This window comes from Aaosphaeria arxii, assembly GCF_010015735.1.
Source record: "Aaosphaeria arxii CBS 175.79 unplaced genomic scaffold BU24scaffold_7, whole genome shotgun sequence".
Classification (NCBI taxonomy): Eukaryota; Fungi; Ascomycota; class Dothideomycetes; order Pleosporales; genus Aaosphaeria; species Aaosphaeria arxii.
The window spans coordinates 1097748-1120457 of NW_022983480.1; the positions used below are offsets into that span (position 1 = coordinate 1097748).

General features: G+C 48.0%; 8 protein-coding genes across 8 annotated transcripts; 6 read left to right on the forward strand and 2 right to left on the reverse strand.

Annotated features, from left to right (window-relative positions):
- Positions 1-1840: 1840 nt before the first annotated feature.
- On the forward strand, positions 1841-2732 carry BU24DRAFT_484599 (uncharacterized protein; the record flags this gene model as incomplete). The annotated part of the gene is made up of 1 exon (XM_033533349.1): positions 1841-2732. A coding segment is annotated over one exon (396 nt), but the record flags the coding sequence as incomplete, so codon positions are not given.
- On the forward strand, positions 2733-3414 carry BU24DRAFT_259053 (uncharacterized protein). Its single transcript, XM_033522475.1, has one exon. The coding sequence runs from the start codon at positions 2911-2913 to the stop codon at positions 3265-3267; it is 357 nt and encodes a 118-aa protein (XP_033381142.1). The 5' UTR covers positions 2733-2910; the 3' UTR covers positions 3268-3414.
- A 133-nt stretch (positions 3415-3547) lies between these two features.
- BU24DRAFT_374604 (MFS general substrate transporter) lies at positions 3548-5210 on the reverse strand. Its single transcript, XM_033524566.1, has 2 exons — positions 5103-5210; positions 3548-5037 (listed from the first exon to the last, which is right to left on the reverse strand). Exon 2 carries the CDS (start codon positions 4978-4980, stop codon positions 3562-3564), a length of 1419 nt encoding a protein of 472 aa, XP_033381143.1. The 5' UTR covers positions 4981-5037; positions 5103-5210; the 3' UTR covers positions 3548-3561.
- A 250-nt stretch (positions 5211-5460) lies between these two features.
- Positions 5461-8053, forward strand: BU24DRAFT_259128 (amidase signature enzyme). Its single transcript, XM_033522476.1, has 10 exons — positions 5461-5868; positions 5914-6023; positions 6069-6493; positions 6545-6644; positions 6703-6802; positions 6853-7047; positions 7093-7208; positions 7266-7510; positions 7572-7669; positions 7902-8053. The coding sequence occupies exons 1-10, from the start codon at positions 5506-5508 to the stop codon at positions 7923-7925; spliced, it is 1776 nt and encodes a 591-aa protein (XP_033381144.1). The 5' UTR covers positions 5461-5505; the 3' UTR covers positions 7926-8053.
- A 2223-nt stretch (positions 8054-10276) lies between these two features.
- On the forward strand, positions 10277-13377 carry BU24DRAFT_465163 (uncharacterized protein; the record flags this gene model as incomplete). Its single annotated transcript, XM_033532253.1, has 2 exons — positions 10277-12685; positions 12739-13377. 2 exons carry the CDS (start codon positions 10277-10279, stop codon positions 13375-13377), a joined length of 3048 nt encoding a protein of 1015 aa, XP_033381145.1.
- A 966-nt stretch (positions 13378-14343) lies between these two features.
- On the forward strand, positions 14344-15536 carry BU24DRAFT_425428 (PAF acetylhydrolase family protein). The gene has a single exon (XM_033528737.1). The coding sequence runs from the start codon at positions 14364-14366 to the stop codon at positions 15480-15482; it is 1119 nt and encodes a 372-aa protein (XP_033381146.1). The 5' UTR covers positions 14344-14363; the 3' UTR covers positions 15483-15536.
- A 995-nt stretch (positions 15537-16531) lies between these two features.
- On the forward strand, positions 16532-18263 carry BU24DRAFT_484605 (AAT family amino acid transporter; the record flags this gene model as incomplete). Its single annotated transcript, XM_033533350.1, has 3 exons — positions 16532-16607; positions 16644-16736; positions 16792-18263. The coding sequence occupies 3 exons, from the start codon at positions 16532-16534 to the stop codon at positions 18261-18263; spliced, it is 1641 nt and encodes a 546-aa protein (XP_033381147.1).
- A 284-nt stretch (positions 18264-18547) lies between these two features.
- Positions 18548-22128, reverse strand: BU24DRAFT_494746 (heavy metal translocatin; the record flags this gene model as incomplete). The annotated part of the gene is made up of 1 exon (XM_033534078.1): positions 18548-22128. One exon carries the CDS (start codon positions 22126-22128, stop codon positions 18631-18633), a length of 3498 nt encoding a protein of 1165 aa, XP_033381148.1. The 3' UTR covers positions 18548-18630.
- Positions 22129-22710: the final 582 nt, after the last annotated feature.

Genomic DNA, 22710 nt, shown 5'->3' on the forward strand with positions numbered 1-22710 from the left:
AACCTCCCGAGTTGAGCTTCTCTACCCTTCTGGCAGCATATTTTGACCTTAAACTCATTATTTCCTGGCGTCAATTCCTTCCTCATCATAGTGAGGCCCTGCAACTCTCTACACAAGCAATACTAAAATGGCCGACACTCCAAAAGCTACGGGCTTTGTTTGACACGGAAAACAATCGTGACGCAACCGTGAAGTGAGCCTAACAGCCAATCTCTTGGTCTGATTATAGGGTTGCGACGAGCTGATCCGATTATTTGCAGTGTACTTCTGATTCTAGGCATCGGCACACTAGCAGCTACCGAATGGTCAGTCGTGAAAGAGAATCAAGGAAACGGGGCGCCTGAGTACTTTGTGTAGGGATACAACGTCTCGCTCTCCACAATTTCACCTGGCTACGGTTCCTTGGGCCTTCCCTTGGCGGAGCAGCTTGCTAGTCTTCAGTCACACGCTGAGGTACGGACATATTGACTCTGGACATACATTTGACACGCTTAGTTGAATAATGATGCCTATACATATGCCATAGTCTAGGCGGCATAATCCTGCAGCAAGGAAGTGTAAAGAATTGTCCTGGATTCATCATGAAGATGGTGGCAATGCTAATTGTGTTATGATGTGGTACTCGTCATTGCCAATGCCCAAACCGCATACAGAGAGATCCTATGGTCCACGGCAGCCGTCGTATTTCTCGGAACACCACACAGTACACGCGACGAGGTTCTGCTCTCCGAGTGTACGCAGCTGATTGTGCGGGCTCTTGCACCCAGTATATCCCGGAAGTGTCTTACGTGCCTTGGCGACGAATATTTCCATGGATTTTCCATGTCAAGGATATACTCTTACTCTTCGAACGTATTGACATCCGCTTTGATGTGTTGTCTGTATACGAGAGCATAGGGTCCAATGTTAAAAAGGGTCAATTCATCAAGAGATCAAGATTGGCCACGGTAGGTGGAGTGTAGGTTGAATATGACGTCGTACCAAACAACGCTCGTTCATATTGTTCCACGCGTCTTGTGTCACAGGGCTACGGATGTAGGAAGGTTGATATTCTTAGCTTTTCGGCAAGTTTACAGCTCGTCACAGTTCAAGCCCGCACCAAGACTTGTTTAGGAGTTGAATGCGAACATTCAAATTTGTGCTCCGCAGCATCGAAGAATGTCCAAAGTTGGTTAAAGAGTGGCAGCTTTGACGCATGTGCCTCTGACGGCCGCACGGATGTTGACGGACTACGCCCTCGATGATATTCAACTATGTATCAAATGGAATCTTTATTGACGTATCCACAGAGTGTGATAGCAGCGATCCCATTGGAGAACTTGTTTCGAGGATGTCATCTATAGTTGGCGTATCCAGCGGGCTTGGACAGCGTCCACAACCTGATGGTGCGCATGCAAGCACTGATGCTGTCGCGGGCTCGTCAACGGCACAAGGCTTTGATATACTGCCGGTTGTAAACAACTTTCATACTACAATGAAATCGGCTCATGTTCTTCCTTGTTTCATGGTCGAGAGCAGACTGTACAACAAGGACTTCTGGGGTAGAGAGGATATCCTGGGCACTCTGGACGATGTCCTTGTGCCTAAGGGGGAAGGTTACGACAATCACACCCGTCGAGCTTTGCGCGGCCGACACATCGGACTCTTTATGGCCAAGGTGGGCTAGGGAAATCTCAAATCGCCATTCAGTTTGTATTCACAAGGAAGGACAAATTTGGTGCTATCTTTTGGGTTCGTGCATATGACACTGGAAGACTTGAAGATTGAAAGTAATTGAGTGCTAAGCGAGCTTGGTTACCAAAAACAATACAATAACTGACAGTTATGATGCTGCAAATATTTCGGAAACATTGCCAGGCAATTGGGCCTCGAGAACCCCAATGCGATCAAGAATCCAGTCGCCAGTCGGGAACTGGCAAAGGGGTGGCTGGCCAATCCTAGGAAAGCCATCCGTTCAGCAACCGACATCATCGGTCAGACCGAGGCAAGTTGGCTAATTGTTTTCGACAACCTCGACGACTCTGAAATCCTGGAAGAGTACTGGCCAATCGTTGGGGGTGGTTCAAGTCTAGTGACAAGTCGAGATCCTTCTGCAAAAGACAGGATGGGCACTGGATGTACCGGTGTCAGTATGCAACCTTCAAGCGAGGAAAGAGGGGCTCAATTATTCCGAAGACTGGCGCCCCGCCCCAGTAACGAGAGCGATGAGACTGCCAGAGAAATACAAAAGAGCTAGGGTGCCTTCCCCTTGCAATTGCGCAGATGGAAGGCATCGTAAGGTATCAGCAGCTAGGCTTCTCTGAATTCCTTGGGAGATACAAAGACTAGTCTGAACGAAGTGAGTCGTATGACTACTCGGTTGGGGGACGCATCAGCCTCCGTAGAGGGACCATCGCTTCTGTCTTTGCGCTCGACCATTTAAGCCAAGAGGCGCAAAATCTACTGCACCTGTGTTCAGTTCTTGATCCGGCCGGACTGCTTCTAAGAAGATCTGTTTGTTTCCTACCCATCTAAAAGTGGCAGACTGGAGCATTTTCCGGAGAAGAGTTTCCATTATGCGAGCGCAAGGACAGAACTGCTCCGGTGCTCCCTCATATAGAGAAACGAAAACAGCAAGGAGTTCCCTCTGCACCGTCTGGTTCAAGATGAAGTCAAGGCTACCTTGGCTCTCGATTACCGCAAGCTCCTGATTCAGAGCGCGACTGAGCTGATCGCTGCAGGTTCCAACATGGGCGTTGAGGCCAACCTATTTGCAAAGCTTTTTGTGAAGCTGCACACGCAATCATCGTATATCAGGCTGCTGACATTCACGAATCAGGTGCAATCGATGATCGACGCTACGATTTGCTGTGCGATATCCTGTATGCTCAAGGTGTCCTAGCCAATGAGTCCAACGACGTACACTCTTGCATGAAACACAATTCCTTATTCGTTCAGATGCGTCAGAGAGCTGCCAAAGTTCGAGGCGCGCCTGATGTTCGCTTGGCCGCCCTTTCGCACAATCAATATGCTGTAGCATGCATGATGGCGGATCGCACAGAAGAGGCAATTGAGTCGTTTTTGACTTTCATCGAAACTTATAGGCCCTTATCGACATATGAGAAGGATATGGACTCAAATCCAATCTTGAATGTCGGGTTTGCGTATCGGTTGAAGGGAGACCTCAAGAGTGCATTGGATATCCTCACTGCAGGGTTGAAAGACAGAGAATCTGTATTTGGCCCTATGGACTCCGTATCGTACCAGTACTTTATACCTTTATCTTGATTGATATCTACTGATCCTACTTCTCACCATGCGATAGGCAACGTGAAACTTGGTGAGGGGTTTCCTACACAGTAAAAAATATCACAAAAATGCTTTGCTACAATATCAGTCATCTATCGGGGAGTATCACCACAAAACCGCAGATGTCTGTCACAGGGGAGCTCGGCGGTTCTGCGCGCAACAATAACTGGATCATCGGTAGTTACAATCGAAGTACTGGAGGAGACTGATTTTGACGACTTGGTTACGTTCTGGTCTCGATAAGAGCAAAAATGATTTTCATTTGTAGCTCGATCAATCAGACTCTTCAGGGCGAGCTAGATTGTTGTAAAGAGTATTCTGTCTGATAAAGAGTGCAGACACAAGAGTGATGATATTAACGGCAAGCGTGAAGCTAAATACTGAGTGAACGGCAGCCATGAAACTTTTCTCGACAAGAGGTCGAACCGATGGATCGATGTAGGGTATGACACCAAACGACTCTCTAAGGCGCGTGATGATATCCTCAGCTACGTCGGAGCTGCCTAGTAGACTATAGAGCTCCTTTCTCAACACGTTCTGGAATATAGCGGAGCATATCGTGACTCCAAGCGCGGAGCCTGCGGATCCCAGTGCAATCAGAGCAGAAGTCCCCACAGCTTGATCATAATGTGGAATGGCACTCAACAACGCAATAAATGCCACAACCAGCATAATGCCAAATCCAAAGCCGTGCAATGCTAGGTACGCAAATGGCCGCCATGAGGGTGCCCCATGCGGTAGAAGGGAAAGCAAGGTCGCTGCGAGGACCAGGCAAAGCTGCGAAATTCCATTCAAAAACAGATACTTCCCGGTTCGTCGTATCAAGGCACCAGCAAGTAGCGCACCCGTAGCGTTGCCAGCAGCTTGGGGAATGAATTGCAGCCCTGCGTGTACCGAACTGTAGCCTTGGATTTGCGCATAGACTGGGATGAAGTAGATGATGCCAAAGGCTGCCACGTGTGCGAACAGATATGTCAGGTATGATGCGGAAAAGGTACGGTTCTTGAACAATCGCAAAGGAAGGATTGGCTCGCTTGCCCATGACTGTTCGTTGTAGAGAAATACTAATAGTGCAAGAACAGAGAGGGGCGTCGTTAACAGAATCAGAGGGTGTGACCAAGGCACCAAGTTGCCCCCGGCGTTGAGTCCTACAAGGAGAAGGACTAGAGATATCACGAGCGTAATGGAGCCGAGCCAATCAATTCGACGTAGTGGTGGAACACTCGAGTGTTTTCGCGGCGTGTCGACGAAGAGGTAGACAAGAATGGTACCGACAACTAAGAAAGGCACTTGGATGAGGAATGCCCATCTCCAACCAAGGAGAGAGTTCATCCAGCCACCAAAAGAACCTCCCAGAGCAGTACCAGCACCCATGCAGAGGAGGTTGAGGCCTTGAACCAAGCCGCGCTTTTTAGTTGGGACAAGGTCGGACGATACGAAAGACGAAATGGTCCGAAGCGGCCCTGCTCCTAATCCTGCAAGCACACGGCCAAGTATCAGCACCCACTCACTTGGTGCTATACCGCATAGCAGGGTACCGATAGTGAAGACTATGTTGCAAAGAACCGCGCCCGACTTTCGACCAAAGATATCTGTCAATCGTCCCGCGAGGGGGATGCCTGCCGTGGCAGCGATCAGAAAAGCTGAACCCAGCCAGGACAACGTTTGTAGGGATTGAAAGTCGGTAGTCATGGGCAACAGAAGAGTTGCCACTACAGTTGCGTCCACAGCAGTGAAGACGACACCAATCTATATATTCTTACAGTCAGCTCACAACAATGACTTTGCGGGATTTGTGTCGTGAATATCCTAACCAAAATGCTACCCAAAATGAGCGCCAGGCGGCGCGAAGACACCTCGTCAGTTTCGAAAGGCTGATTTTGTCCTTGTCCAGCGCCGCGCTCCGCAGCTGAAGTCTCTTGTTGCTTAGAGTGCGCGATGAGCAGCAAACTCTCGTCGTGAGGGGTGTCGTTTGAGGCTGACATTATAGTCGAAGAACGTGAATTTGCAATGACAGGAGAGCTGGCAGGATTAAAAGGTACCTACGATAATAAGTAAGTGGTGAGGGACGTCACGACTGAGCAGTGCACCAAATGCCAAGCCTTGCAACTATTCTGAAAACACAGCAAACAAACAAGTGCAACATCCATTTTCCTGACACACATAACGCAGCCCCCCATCTTTTCCTTTCTGGCACATCTACGTGTCTGTATCATCATGCATATAGTCTCCACACTATCGGTGTCACGCCAATTCGAATTCCGGGCAAGCGGTACGCGATATCTGGCTACTCTTGCAGATCTGCCTACACCACTGCACGGTCTCGAGCAACACGCTCAAGTGTCTCTTGTGACGGTCATTGCAACTTCACATACGCGCGACCTCGAAGATGATGCGTGGTTGGACAAACAACTTGACCTTTTTCGCAGTTTGAAAGACGACGTGTGGAATCCCGATTTCCTGCAAGGTTTACTTATCACCACGACAGACCAATCCTTCTCAACTCCATCTCCAGGGTTGCTAGCCAAAATCAGAAGCCTATCTTCTTGGCATGTTGTCGTCCCAACGCTTACAATTCCAGTGGGTAAATACTGCCGCAAGCTTATATGCTGCTAATCCGAATAGACCGGCCCTTACGCTCTCTCACCCATCGGACTCTGTCACGTTTGCCGACTATACGATGATGTGCAGAATTCGTTCATGGTTCCCACAAAGCCAGCATGGAAGAACAGTCGGTTCGTACACTGTCTCTACAGAGAGGATATAAATTGATCGTACAGGTCTTTTGAGCCATTACAAGTTGCTGGAAGCTACCCACAATCTCTCAGTGTAGCTGTCCCTTCCAGGCTTTCAGGACAACCTACCAAACATTCACCACTGAAAGGCAAGCGTATGGCTGTAAAGGAATTGTTTGCTATCAGTGGTCTTCGCATGGCCCTCTCGAATCGAGCGTTCTACGCCGTCTCCACGCCAGCAGAGAACACTGCAGCCGCAATCCAATCATTGCTCGATGCCGGGGCCACCATGGTCGGAAGTACAAAGTGTAGTTCCATGATATCTAGGGAGGATCCAATTGAGGCAGTCGATTTCCAAGCCCCTTGGAATCCTCGCGGAGACGGCTACCAATCACCTGTGGGGAGCAGTAATGGGAGTGCAACAGCCACCGCCGCCTACGACTGGCTTGACTTCACCATCGGATCAGACAGTATGATGCCCAAAATTATGTCTCAGATTGTGCAGTAACGAGAGGAGATAGCTACCGGAAGTAGTCGCAGACCAGCTTTTGTCAACGGTTGCTTCCAACATCGCTTTTCACATACGGTCTTTTCTCTAGAAGGAATACGACCGTGTTATACGTCAGTCACACTATACTACCTGCGCGGAACTTGAAGAAATGTACTGAGCTTTTTCCAGGCCGTTCGATGCTCCTGCTGCCTTCACGCGCGATTTATGTGATCTAGACACGATTGTCAAGGTCTCATGCGCGAATCTTGCGCCAACGATGCATCAGACGGTAGGAAGTCGAACTGAGTCCATCTATATTGAGCAATCTGACCATTTTAGCCCACAGTAATCATCTATCCAACCGACTGCCTGCCAGTAGCGAACATGGAGCAGCAAAAAATGATTCAAGACTTAGTTGAGGATCTTGCCACGACTTTCAAGGTAGCGGTCAAAAAGGTATCCTTCAGAGATTCTTGGAAGGCGAATCCTCCGGTTGAAGCAGAAAAGAGGTCCATGGAGCTTTATTTGGAAAAGGTATGTTTCCCTTGTCCACATTATGCTCAACTAACACTCTCGTAGGCTGGACTTTATACATTTGTGCATGACTTCTACCACCATTCCGAAGAATTCCGCAATAAATACCAGCAAATGTATGGTCACCGTCCATTTGTGAATAAAGTCACACAGTGGCGATGGTACGCTTCGAACTCTAGTACCCTGTTCTTATGCCGGTGATACTGACAACAGCACAGGGATCATGGAAGTGAGATCAGCCAAGAACAGAGAAATGATGCCAGGAAGCGTACTGAAGTGTACAAATCTTGGGTGATAGACACAATATTGAATGTGATTGAGGACACAGCGCTCGTGGTACTCCCAATCATGGATGCCAAACCAAACTATCGCGATGTTGACCCAGGAATGCCGTTCGCACAAGACGTTTGGGATCCGCTGTGGCTTTCTCCAGTTCTTGGTGCCCCCGAAATAACCGTACCAGGTAAGCAAATAGCTACAAGAGAAGCTTCTTGAATCCGTTCAACAATCTGATAGTCTTCTAGTTGGCAATATCGGCTACACCTTGAAGATAACTAAGCGTGCTGAGTCGTTACCTGTTGCAGTATCCGTCATGTCACCTCCAGGGACCGATACAATGCTGGTAAGCGCTTTGAAGGATACTTTTGTTGGGTCAGGTCGACCACTCGCAGTACAGACGGGTCCGAACATGTTCGGTTATTGAACCTATGAATTTGTGTCCTCCATGATGTAGAGGCGTACATCAGGTGGTGTTCGGTGCGCCCTGCGATGAATCACAGATTTTTGGAATGAAGTTTAAGCCTTCTCTCTATTACCCAATCCCTTACACAATCCTTGCTGACTACAGAATCCAGTATGTAGAATATGATACCTTATAATCTCTTATCGGCATTCACGTAAGACAAGGGCGCTACATGCTGGAGCGTGATGCTTATCTTCCTGGGGATCAACGATCCTATTGTGGAGGCTCTTTAAAAGCAGTGTGAGTTAGGACCGAAGATACTTTTAACATCTCATCAAGCATCCTTCGAGGCCCTAAACCATATTGAAAGCATCAATGCATTCTCAGTTTTTCTGGAACTCTACAAGGTTGGGGAACCCTATTCATTTCGTTTTGATGCTTATAACCCAAAACGTACCCAAAACCAAGGTAAAGCTAGAAATGCATAATAACATTACTGTCAGAGACATAGGAAGACTTAAGATTGAATACAGATATAGAGTTTGCTATGTTCAAGAATGAAGCTCAAATAGCTAACATATGCCTAGGGGAGATTGTTGATGTAGCAGTAATGGCAGATTCTGTACAAACCTATAAGCATCAGTTAAGTGATCTTATTTTACTTGATGGAACGACTCCCGCAATATTCTTTCGGTCCGAAAACGCCATGCAACTTTCCAATCGCGACAGAAGAAAAGCATCATTACAATAAGCCTATGCCTACTTCACATATTGGTTTTTCAAAGTATGAATGCGGCTAGAAATAACCTTACCGGCTAACAGACTCGACAGCGGCTAGATGCGAGAACCCGTTAGGAAAATGAACAGCGCGGAGGAGCCTGAGGAACTCTTCTATAGAGATTTCTATTGTCTGAAGTATGCGATACCTTATTGCTTTGTCCCCTCTCTTGTGGTGTTGACTGGTGAGCTGTGCTGCGTGCACAACGTGGCCGATCTGTGCACGTCGCGATTTGTACTCAATATAGATTTCTTGGAACTATACTCTAACCCCGTTATTTTATAGAAACTAGCTCGGATATTGTTGTTGTCGGTAGCAAAGTAGTGATTAGTACGGAGTATAGCACCTGTGAATTGGAGCATAATGTCGTGATAGGCGAATGAATTGTTCGAGAAATCTCTACTCACGATGAACCCCACTTCAGCTTGGAGCAAGGTATATCCTGCTTATGTGGATGGACCACAGAAGGGGCAAAGTTCACTCTTCCAAAGTGCTACATCCTTACCCGAGTATTTCAGCAGCCACGTGGATGGGGAAGTGACCTCTGAAGGCACATTCTTCGTGCTTGCTGGCAGGTACCAACCGGATTGGAAGCAAGGCTGCCAACGAAGCAGATCCAATCGTGCCTCTCCGCAAGATTGTCCGTCGAATTATCGTATCCAGTTCAGACATAAATTGGCAACGGTACAATTGGACTGCGATGAATAGCGAGATGTAGAAGGACAGGATGAATCTAAGTATGTGCTTGATCGAGAAAGAAGTCTCTCTCGCATGTGCGAGACATACTTGCAGATTGTTCTTCAATCGCTTCAGGTCCGCGAAACCAAAGACAAGGTCAAGGAAGCCAGTAGTGTGGCCAGTGTCATGCGATTAGCCTTTGTATTCGTCCCGTTATCGTTTTTCGACTCTTGTTTTGGTAACAACGCAGAGCAATACGGATAGAGCGATATTTCTATTTGGTTTTTCTTCGCAACGACCTAGATTGATAGCTGCCTGGAAGAAACGAGCAAAATACAGGGCAATCGGCCGGGGATGCGGGGAGAACACGAACCCAAGATCACTACTTCGGGGTATGTAGTACAACTAGCGACGCACCATGTATGCTAAGACAATGTTGTGCGCCCAAACCACCAGCCCGCTGCAGTCCTAATGCAGCCTCTCTGCTGGTAGCAATTGGAATGTCTTTCCTATGCATAATCGAGGCGATTACCTTCAGAGAAAGCGGAAGACATGTAGTAATCATTTCGCTTGCCAAACATAGTCGAGCAAAGGCTATCAGCTAGATCATGTTCACATCATCAAAATATCGGTGTCTGGCAGGCCACGGCGTGCACGGCTATCAGGCGATGGTGTCACAAGGCTGTGTCTACGATGCAGACTCGGGTACGATGCAGACTAGGGTCTAGACTGCATTAGACATGCTGAGCATCCTCCGTACTCTATATGATTTGAGGATCAGGATGGTTGGTGAGCTTTGTTTTTCTCAGCTCCCATCTCTGTGATCTCATTCGTTCTATTGGCACACCGAATTGACAGCCCCGAATTGCAAAATTTTGCTCATGTGCGTGTTAGATAGCTTGGTAGATTTCAGCCTTGCCATTAAATCTTATTGATACATTAATGGAGCATTCCCATCAGCCGTCCGCTCCTTTAAAGTGACCAGCTTAATCTTTGTCATTTGAATTTTCGTGCTTGCTTTCTACTCGTATGATTGATGACCGGCACTTGTTGAGCGTATCTGGGCAATAAGTTCACAAATTCATCGAGCAATGTCCGTAGGACGACTCCAGGCTGCTCTTGGTGCTGTCACTAACGAGTTTACTGCTGCTGCTGCGAATATTAATTTCGACTTCACGCTTATCAAAGTGGAAGCACCAAAAGAGTTCCAGCCCCTCGGCGACTCCCTTGCTCTGGTGAAGAGGGCGGAAGCTGAATCGGGTTCTGCACACGTTCTGGCACGGGAACTTGGTGCCTTGTTCACAGGCATATGTCCAAAAACGCCTCAGCTACTGAAGGCGTATGGTACTCGTGTGTCAGAGATATCTGAAGCATCGAAGAAAAGATTCGGAAACCAAGGCCTTGGATCAATCTTCTCCGAATATAGCGGGATCGATGGAACCGCAATATGGGCTGCTGCAACATCTTCTGAAGTAGCGATACAGGCACATTTGCTTGCATGTATGATCGCTCGAATCTTTGAACCACCGCAAGCTGTAGCCATTTGGGTTGAAATGGTTCGAGCAAGAAAGAGCGAGGTTGCAGACAAGGTTGAATGTGGCGAACAGGTGCCATTTGCATTGGTAAATGTCGCTTGTCGCAGAGACATCAGGAAGACAGAGCTAGCCGAATGGGATGCTAGCATCAGAGCGTGGATGAATACTGCCGACGACATTAAAAAGGATGAGGCGATGAAACTTCGAGATTTGTTGAAAACTGTTCAATATCCTGTGAACAGCAACACTAATCTCTACCAAAGCGTTACAGAAGCTTGGAGGTCATCACTTGAAAGCATGGAGAAACTGATTCGAGGGGAACCTTTGTCTATTCAGGATGGCGCAATCTTGTTAGGTTTATCATCCTGGCATCTGTATCCAAACCTCAAAATATTCACTTCCCAAATTGAAGTGAACATGGACGACAGCCTCATACATCCGGGTGGTGTCCTAAGTCTCGGACTTTCTCCTTTAAGGAACAATGCCCGCGGTGTCTATTGGTGTTTATCTTTGGCTCATCTGCGGCATTATGGGAAGCCTGTACGGACAGAACAACGATTGCAACACGATTCTACCAGGATAACCTTTCCAGAGTTCATGTTCGCCGCTCTTGGAGCCCTTTTAGGCCGATGGGAAGTCCAATTCGATGAAATCAACTCCGCCATGGAAGTTCTATATCACGTTTGCGATTCACTTTCTCGGGAATCAGAAGCGACACAGAGTCTCTCTTGGGCGGCTACAATCCGAGATACAGTTCAGAAATACATCGAAGTGAGCAAGTGCGAGAGTGATAGTGCCACCAGATTGCTACTGCTTGGCCGACGGCGCTTCAGGAGCTTTATAGGCGAGGCTGACGATACCAACACGAGAGGGCTAAGATCAAATCCAGGTTGCTTTGGACTTCTTGGCTACAGTCATCTGCTAGGATGCTTGAAGAATCATGAAGCCAGAATTAAGTTTCTGAGGTATCTAATGTCAAGGTGTCCAAAAATCGAAGTCGACCATTGTTTGATTCAATATCGAGTAGACTGGGGAATCACTGTAAAAAGCAACCGATCTCTCTCCTCTGAGAATTTGAAGTTCCCTGAATCCTCTTCTGGCCCCAGAATACCACATTCGCGTCCATATCAGATCTCTTCGACCGAGCGGGGAAATGTTTCAGATGATGATTTATCCGAGTTTTCTGTTGCAATAGAGTCTCTATCAGAAGCGGAGAATGAAAAAGACGATAAAAAAGGCCCATTTCATTATGCAACCGTGGGTCCCTCCTCATGGGAGCCAATCTGCAAGGCTATGACCTGCCCAAAGGTTCTGGCAACGATGACACAACAACACGTTGGCTCCACATATCGTCGCTGGGCACCTACACAAGATTGTGATGCTAAACCCGATACGGACGAGCAATCTCTTCTTTACGATGCTTCCTCCATTCTATCTACGTCTTCCGTTCTATCTACGACTTCGCATATTATGATCCCCACTTCAGGCGCTCCATATTGGCTCAGGCTAGTTTTGGGGGACATTGATAGTGCAGCGATATTTTGCAACGAAGATGTAACGCAAACTACACCTGATATCGACTTTCTCGATATCTCTTGGTGCTTTGATCAAGATCTTATCTGCTGCCAGAGGCTGAAAGATCATATCCGCAAACGAAGATTCAACGATATAACTGAGTTTTTGATCTCTTTGAACTATGCGCAGGCGGTATACAAGTATCTACCAGATGCAAGGATTGCCATACAGTCACTAGAACACAAATTCACAGATCTTGAGTGTTTCCCTCGTACTAGATATGGAAGAAGACATCGAATCGTCGGGGAAACCCACACAAATCCACTCAGTACACCTAGCGCCCTCTCATTGGTGGCATTCCTAGACTCGGGCAGCTGTAGTCTTCATACTGGAGACCTAGCTGATGTAATGGCAGTGTCAATTGGAGACAGCCTTTATTTCCCAAGACAGGTGGGACTTTGTCTTCGCACCTGCACAGATGTTTAACTGACAAGTTGTCACAGATTATGTGCGACCCATCCGAACGACCTGCCCCTTACCATTTGGAAAGAATCCTAGGCAACGTTGGCAAGGCAGGGCTTGCCCTCCTAATGCCACCACAAGCACCCATGATAAGAGAAATTGACTATAAGCGACTCATGTCCTTACAACAGACGATATTCGATGCAAAGAATGAGGACTGTTTCCGTGGAACTTCAGTTCATCTTTCATTCACGGACCACCAAGTCCCTATATTTGATAACCATGCGAGAGAAGGCATAGATTCTCAGGTCTGCATCTTGGAATCTGTAATATCAATTCAAGATTATGGGAAATGGGTGGCAGACGTGGATATTTTGAGGGCTCTGAAGAGCAGAAGGCTATCCTGGGACAGCATGAAGCGCGAATGTATTCATACGAACCGTGAAGTGCCGCATCGGCCTCCGCTTTCCATCGAAGACTGGGACGATGTGATCAATTTCTCGAATGATCGTTTCGTGGTCCGGGCGCATGGGAATTGGCTTGCTCGTCTAGCGACGACATCAGTCCTGATACAGCTGTTTGAAGAGAAGAATATAGGAAAGGTCACGATATGCGGGAGCAATACTTGCTGGAACTGTTGCCTGGAAGAATCAACAATACCTCATGCTTTCATAATGTGAGATCATGGAAGGTAATGTAAGAAACCTCCATGAAGCCATTTTTTTCTTCTATTCATGACATGTGGCAGTTCATAGGTTTTGTCTTTCGTTAATAGCTTCACTGATAAGTTGAACCACAGTTTATATGCTCCCGCATAATCCTCGTCGTATTCTGTTCTAAACTCTTGCCATGAGACGTGCTTAAATATACTCCGAAAAGGTCATATTCATTGACCAACAGCGCAGCGAATTCTTCAGTCTCTCTTGTTATTCGGGTGGAAGATTTCGCTTTATTTTGTTCACTTCTATAACTTGTACTTAGATTTTGAAGCAGCAATCGGGGCAGATGAGAAGCTCCAAATTGGGGAAGTCCATTGAGACCAATGAGAATCATCACGTATACAGTAAGTACGTGTGTTTGATCAGGTTGAACAAGTTGGACGCTTCGCCACGATCAACAATCATGTAGTGTCGCCTTTTCCAATCTTCAGACCCACAGTTAGGCCAAATCTTGGAAGTCTAGCGTCCTAAATCGATAATTACGATTGGCTGGTTTGTATAAGCGAGCCACCAAAGCGGTATGCTATGGGATAGTGCTGGTCAGAACTCCCATCTCAGGCGTAAATCGGAAGCTTACGAATAACTTCTTCTTCTTCATGGCGAATTGATTGGATGTTTCGCATACATGGGACTGTCCTACGTAATCTGTACTGCGCAATGCGTACCCCAAACTCGAGAGTAATCTTCTCATTTGACCTGACCTGACCTCTTCAATTGCAATGATTTTCTCAGTGGATCCAGTATAAATCCTACGGGATGCAAACCCCTGCAACATTTCAAGGGGAGCGCGAGTCGTAGTTCCGCGCTGAAACTCAACTTTTATTTTTGACTGAATTACATAGTATTGATTAATTGAAAAGAAAATAAATATTGTATAAAAAGCTCAGTGGTCACCTTGTCGGATAGCATCGCATCAAATCATCAAACGCCACAACGTACTCAGGAAAATGCAACTCACCCTTCCCTTTCTTCCTCTCTTGCTCGCCACCATGGGTGCAGGGTACCTCCTCCCAAACCCGCCAGGGCGATACAATGTCACATTGAGGACTGGGGCAATCATCGACTACGACCGCGAATCCCGAGCATTGATGCTGTCTGTATTTCAACCTGTGACGTGCACTTCTACTGTACCCGTCTTGTACATGCCCAACGAAACTGCCAAACATGAGGGATCATGGATACAGAAGATGTTTAACATCTCAGTTGACCTTACATCTCTCTTGGCCGAGGCTCGCCTGCAAGTCTGCTCAGATGATAATAGTAGTTGCTCATCCCTGGGTAACACACCAATCCTACTCCTGTCTCCTGGCTACAGAGGTAGTCGGCTCTACTATAATATTATTGCTTCCGCTATTGCCAGCGAGGGCTATACAGTAATCACAATCGACCATCCGGGAGAGACAAACGTTATAGTCTATCCTGATGGCCATGTAGCCTACAGCGATCTCCCAAACCCCACCAATATCGATGAGTTGACCCAATACGCATATATTCGCGCCGCCGATGCATCTTTTATCATCGATCAGCTCAGCAACGCTACCGCCATGGCCCAGTTTCTTCCCCAACACGGACCTCGGCAGTTCCCAACAGATCGCATAGCCATGACTGGTCACTCTCTAGGCGGTGCCGCTGCTGTTCTCGCTGCTGGCCTAGACCCTCGGATTCACAGTGTCATCAATTGGGATGGCCCATTCTTTGGCGCTCTGCCCTCGTCCGGAATATCTCAGCCAGTGCTATATGTGGCCACCGAGCGCGAAGACGACCCTAGGATGCTAGGAGTATGGCCAGAGCTTAACGGCCCAAAGCTGTGGATTAAGGTCGCGGGTCTGTTGCACGAGGGCATGCTAGATTTCTCATCCCTTTTTCAGACTTCTGGACAGAACACAAAGGCATTCGAGACCCTACTAGGCACAATTTCACCAACTCAGTCAACAGGCATCATGTCGACATATACGACTGAGTGGATGAACGGCTGTTTTGTAGGCGAGATGGGAGGGTCGTTGCTCCAGGGCCCCGACGCGGATAGATTTCCAGAGGTCGCCACTTTGAAGAAAGACAATTTTTAGTGGATAATTGAAGCCACCTCGCACTCATGGCTCACGAGCTTGAATAGTTGGTAGGGGATTTCCTAGAAGTCCCCGACTTCTGACCGGTGTCGGTCATGGTCCAGGCTCTACTTTCATCTTGAACTTCCTGTCGTGCCGGACAGCCTTCTGGGTATTACCTTGTAACCATACAACAGTGTGTCGATAATGTACTTTCTTCAAACGCGTGATTTTACTCCAACTACTAGTCAGTGAAATATGAGTGCCTTTATCGTTCTCCTCTTGGGTGGATTGCCAAACGATGCAACCACTTTGACAACGCCGAATGTTACTGCTTCTGCACTGGTCTTAGCAGCTGGTTGTTGGCTTCAGACTCGAGCTACTGCTATCTCAACAGATTCACGACGAATGTCAGACACAATCGCTGTTTAGTGATGTTGTATAGATCTAGATGGCCATATCTTTATCTAATCTTCCTAACATCAGACTATCAATCCAAACCTGTGATGTGGCCGATAATCTCTAAACTCCAGTATCTCGAACTGACTACCACCTATTTCACTAAGTGCGAAATTCCCCTGATTCGATTTAATCGTGAGACTTGGTGTTGCTCTACCCTTAAAATACAGCAACCGACTCTGATTGGTGAGCCGACCGATCCCCTCCTATCGGACCGTTCAAGCGTCTAGACCTATCTTACACACCGTCCGAAGGCAACTCATTCCGAGCCAATCGTCCCCAATACGTCGTATTCTAGGAACTGCATTCTCTAATCCCAAACTTCAGTAGAGAAACACGCATGCTAATCCGGACTAAGCACTGCGATAATTAATCTTCGAAACGCTTAGCTAGCTAGTATTTCGAGTGGATACTGAATCTCCACCCGGGCTGTAGATAGCAACACGACCCCGTGGGGAATGACTATCTTTACGTTTCAAGAAGATGGCGAGATACGAATCCGGATTGTTAAGGGGTGGAAGTATAAGATCTCGATGATCCTCTCCTTTTCGTAATGATTCAAGTCGCACCATCCTTTCCCATTTCTAGCCATTGAGTGAGAAAAAGCAGTTATGTCGTCTCCAGATAGATCAGCATTTGCGAATGACGAAAAGCAACCCATGAAAGAAACTATCCAAACCACATTTGGTGCCAACTTGGAGTCAGCTACCTCCAATGTCGTAGGCCAGACGAGCAATGCTGGTCCTGATGGAACCAAACGAGGATTGAAATCTCGTCATGCACAGATGATTGCGCTCGGAGGCACGATCGGTACAGGTACTGCACTATAACATCCACGTTCATGATTCATCTCTAACATGACTTCAAACAGGTCTCTTCGTCGGCTCGGGACAAGCCCTTCGCATGGGTGGCCCAGTCTTTCTCCTCATCGCATATCTTATCATTACTGTCCTGGTCTTCGGTATCGTCACCGCCACGACAGAGATGAGTTCGTACCTCCCCGTTCCCGGCTCCTCCGCATCATACTACGGCAAGCGTTTTGTGTCGCCCTCGCTAGGCTTCGCACTCGGCTGGATGTACTGGTACATCTTCGCAATCACAGTACCAGCCGAGATTGTCGTGTCCAACGTCGTCGTGAACTACTGGAAGCCTACATTCCCGGGCCACGACGCAGTGTTCATAACCGTGTTCATGGTCGTCATCATCGGACTCAACTTCTTCCCAGTCCGCGTGTACGGAGAAACTGAGTTCTGGTTCGCCAGCATGAAAGTGTTCGGCATCATCGGAATGCTCATAATGGCCGTTGTCCTGGTCCTTGGAGGAGGTCCCACGCACGACCGACTAGGCTTTCGATACTGGACCGAACCAGGCCCTATAAACGAGTACCTCTCTACCGGCTCAACTGGTCACTTCCTCGCTTTCGTCGGTGTAATCTGCTTCTCCATTTACGCCTTTGCCTTCGCCCCCGAACTCCTCATCGTCACAGGTGGAGAAATGGAGAACCCGCGTCGCAACCTCCCCACAGCAGGGAAACGCTACTTCTACCGCCTCGTGATCTTCTACTGCCTAGGAGCCTTCGCAATCGGCCTTATCGTCCCCTCCAACGCATCCGATCTCTTCGGCGGCGGCTCCGGCGCAGGCGCATCCCCCTGGGCCATCGCAGCGAAACTCGCAGGCATCAAAGCCCTCGATTCCGTCATCAACACCGTCATCCTGCTCTCCGCCTGGAGCGCCGGGAACTCGTACCTCTACCTCGCGAGCCGAGGACTGTACTCTCTCGCCCTCGCAGGCGACGCGCCCCGCATCTTCACACGATGCACGAGTTCGGGAGTCCCATACATTGCTCTCGCTGCTAGCTCTGTGATCAGTCTCTTATCCTACATGACACTGTCGTCCGGCGGCGCGACTGTATTCAATTGGTTCGTCAATCTCATCAACACTGGCGCTTTCCAGTCTTGGGTCTCCATCTGCTTCATCTACCTCCGCTTCCGCAAAGCCACTCGGGTTCAAAACATCACAGACCTCCCTTACCGTTCCCGGTTCCAGCCGTACATGTCGTATGTCTCCGGCGCGGCATTCTTCATCCTCATGCTCGCGCAGGGATTTAAGGTGTTTTTGAACGGGATGTGGAATACGTCGACTTTCATCACGAGCTATGTGGGTATTGTCATCTTCCTGGCGTTTTATTTGGGACATAAGTTCACGCACGGGAGAAATGACCCGTGGATGATTCCGAGCGAAGAGGTGGATATGGTGAGCGGGTTGGAGGAGATCATCGCGAATGAGACTCCGCGTGTGAAGGCGGAGAAGTGGCATCAGAAGTGGAGGGTTCTGTTTGAGTAGATTTTGGCCTGATATGTCTCAGGAAATACGTAAACTAGATAGGCCGCCCAACATGACAATTGCAGAGTCAGTTAATCAAATATTTCAACATAAACGATGTGATATGACACTTGATGAGTTCTCCAAAGGGGCGTAGAATCTAGTGTCAGGCTCGTCACATAAAATACTAGAACGACACGATAACGGAAATTTCGGAAAGATCGTGTGAATAAATTGTTACATCCATCTTCACAATAAGTAGCATACTGGGTATCAAACAACTACATCTAAAATCCTATCAACAACCGCATCCGCCCCAATTAACATCCTATCAATCCTCTGTCAGCCCCAATTAACATCATATCAATCCTCTCTCCGCCCCTTCCCATTACTGCCTTACTTTCCCCGCAGAGCCTTTCCCGGGAAACCTCATCTCAGGGAGTTTGAGGGCTAGACTGCTCAACACAACACTGACACTACTTCCCGCCATCGCGATAGCAGCCCACACAGGACTCATCCGCCAACCGGGGTGATGCTCAGACGCGCCGATCATGTAGAAAACACCAGCCGCGACTGGGATCAAGATAAGGTTGTAGATGGCCGCCCAGAAGAAGTTTATTTTCACTCGGAAGAACACTCGTTTCGAAAGCGTGAATAGTCTGTGGATGGCGCCGAGGTGAGAGTTGAGGAGGATGAACGACGATGCATTGATTGCAATGTCGCTGCCAGAGGAAAGGGATATGGAGACATCAGCAGCGGTTAGAGCGGGCGTGTCATTTAGACCATCTCCGACGAAGGCTACGATTCTGCGTCCGCCCTCGCGAGGATGCTGAAGTTCGTGGATGTATTCTCCTTTGCCTTGGGGTAATACACCTGCGCGTATGTTCTCTGGCGAGATACCTAGTTGTGAGGCAATGGCTTTAGCTGTGGTGGCGTTGTCACCTGTGCAAAGGTGAATCGAGAGTCCCATGTTACGTAAAGACGCAACAACTTCAATGGCTTCTGGTCGAAGTGGGTCGGAGATTGCGAATATGCCTGCAGGTTCGAATTGGTCTTCATTTTTGATGGCAATGATCGCGACAGAGTTGCCTTTGACCTGGTGATGATGAAGGGCTTCTTGTAAGCCGGCGACGCCATTTGTTGTAGGACTGTCCAAGTCTTCGTTTAGTTTTTCCAGAAGCCTGCTATTGCCGATCGCGGCCTCAAGGATAGTGGTGTTTGAACTGTCAGGAAAGCTGATCTTCGCTGTCATTCCGTAGCCAGGGATCTCTTTGATGTCAGCCACAGTTGTCTTCTCTTTACTAGAAGAGGAAAACTCCGTGATAGCTTGAGCGATCGGATGACTAGACACAGCTTCCATAGCCCTCGCCATCGCCATCGCCAATAACTTTTCTTTCTCTAGTGCCCCATCCAGATATGTGAATTCAGTCACTTTCATCTGACCCTGCGTAAGCGTGCCAGTCTTGTCGAAAACAATGGCGTTCACACCAGAGGCCTCTTGGAACGCTTGGCCGCCTCCTTGTACCAATATTCCTTCTCTTGCAGCAAGACCACCCCCAACGAACAGTGCGGTAGGGGCAGCGAGGCCTATGCCACAGGGACATGCTACCACGAAAACTGCGATCGCGAACTGCAATGACCAGAATGCCCAACCTCCCTGTGTAGATTCGAGCCAAGCCTCTGGTAGTTGTCCTGACAGTCCAAGTCCAAGCCAAGTGACCCACGTCACGACCGCGAGCAACGTGACAATAGGGACGAAGTATCCGGTTATAACATCTGCAAACCTCTCAATAGGAGCACGCTTAGCTTGACCACTTCGAACTACGTCGATGATTTGGTCAAGCATTGATGTTCCTCCCAGTTCCGATACAGTGATCTTGACAGGGTCACCTACGTTGACGGTGCCACTGAAGACAACAGCGTCTTTTTTCTTCTGAACAGGTTTCGATTCACCGGTAAGAGAGCTCTCGTCGAACGAGAAAACGCCATCGTCTTTTACCAGCCCATCCGCAGGTGGCGAGTGACCGCGTGGAATCTGTACAGTATCCCCGATTTCCAACTGATCTACCGGAATCTTTCCAATGCTGCCATCCTTACCCACAAGCTGAGCTTCACTGGGTCTTAGATCGGTGAGCATAGCAACAGCGTCGCCGGTTCTTTCTTTGCTGTATGCCTCAAGGTACCTACCCAAAAGGATGAAGAAGGTCAGAAAGGTGATGGCGTCGAAGTAGGTTGAAGACATGCTTGTTCCATGATGAGCATTACGCTTCTGGGTGGCAGCCATGATCAGAATGGCGAGGGAGGAAAAGTACGCGACGTTGGTGCCCATGCTGATCAACATGTTCATACTGCCAAACCGATAGAATCTACGCAGAAAGGGTACCGTGCTCTTCGGTTTCCAGATGGCCCAGATTTCTTTGAACGCTCGCCGATGAAAGATGTCCGTACCAAAGAACATGACTGGTGTGGTCATGATCAGTAATGCCCATTCGATTCTAGAGGCGTTTCCCGCCCAGATCGGTTCTTCGAACCACATCCGAGTGGCGTTGTCGGCGGGGACAAGAGCCATGAATACAACGCCAATAATTAACGATGGTATTGCGACTATGCCAGTGAATATCAGACGAAACAAAATCGACTGTCTTTCCCTGTGTTGGATTTGCTTTGATCTCTCCTCGATAGAAGGTGGGTGGTAAATATAAACAGAGAAGGCAGGGTCCACGGCGGCAATGGTCGAAATAAAGTTTCGGACAGAAAGGCCTTTCTCCAGTGACGGTCGATAAGTGATCTGTACACGCGGAACCTTGAGTGATGGTGGTCTCGAGATCTGAAATTCGGAAGTCGACATGCCTTGCGTGCGAAGGCCTTCCAAGGCTTCCATAACTAGATCCGGACAGCGTGCACAATGCATTGCGTCGATTTGGATATCAATTACACGTTGTCGAGATTTGGGCGCAGTTCTCGGTTCTACCAAGTTGCTGAGCGTTGCTTCGTATCCGGCAGAGTCGATACTGTCGATGATCGCATCTAGGTTTTGCTTCCCTCCCAGGAATTCCACTGTCGCGCTGTTTGACATCAGGTCAATGGACACTTTGGAGACAAATGTCAAATCTTTGAGAGCTCCTTTGATGTTTCCCACACAGCTTCCACAAGTCATTCCCTCAATGGACAACGAGGCAATGGAGATTGAATTTGGTTTCGGCTTTGGCTCCACAAGATCGGCAAGAGTAACGTTATACCCCACATTCTTGACTTCATCCAATATGAGGGCCAGGTTTTCCTTTTCAACGAAAGTGACAGTACCTCCATTCCTGAGTATATCGATATCTGCTGTCAGAACGAATGGTAAATCTAACAGTGCTCTTTTGATCTTCCCAACACAGCTTCCACAGCTCATGCCGTCAATGAGTAGGGAAGCAATGTACGCGGAAGACGTGATGTCTTCTCCAGGGTCCTCGATGTTGATGATGGCAGGGTTCTTGTTACCATAAGCAAATCCATCGGTAGATGTAAACGATGTCCGTGATTGGACGTTGCTCTCTGTCCATTCTATTCGACAGGCATCGCAACTATCGATATGTTTCTGGGTCGGTCGGATTCTCGTGCCCTTGGGTTGACTTGAATCAAGCAATGATCGCTCGTCAATGATAGTTCCTCTTTCGTTGTGGATGATGATGTGTTGGATTTCGAACGCGGCTTCAGTTAAATCGTCGATGATGCGCTGATAGTGTAGGCGACTGCTATCGTAGCTTACTCTTATGCTCTGGTGGATCAACGACACTTCGACCGGCGTGACGATACCCGGTAGGTGAGAGAGAATGTCCTGGATACGGGAGACACATGATGGACAATGCAGATTTGTTGCAAGTAGAGTCAAGGAGTTCATGTTGGCAATGTGCAAAATTCTATAAAGAGCACGTCGGCATGGAATGGTAAAAAGATTGTTATATGCTCATGGTGCGGCACATATGCGTAGGCATCGATGGTAAGCACGTTATCAGAATGACACAACGCAGAACGTTCTTGCATTTTCTAACGAATCTTTTCTAAGAACAAACAACCCTCTATTGTACAACTCTAAAATCTGATGATGCTACTGGTCGGCAAATGCACTTGATACCTAGTCAAGACTGCGCGGTTTGTGCGGATAGTGGCGAGCGGGACTTGTGCGGGCGCCCGGTGGATCCAGCTACTATACACGGCCAATCATCGTGCTTGAGGCCTTTGTGCGGACGTCAAGCATGACCAGTGAAAACATGGCGTGCGCTAACACTGCCCAACTTTAATTGGTCGACCATCTTACAACGTAGATACGCCTTCGAATTGAAAGATGAGGTCACCAACTAGGTTCTATATTGTGACAAATCTCAATAATATCCGAATATTTTGTTAATTGCGCTCTTCCATGCGAAAGTATCAAAAGCAAATATGCAGATGAAATGAGAAGAATGGTCCATTTGATATAAAG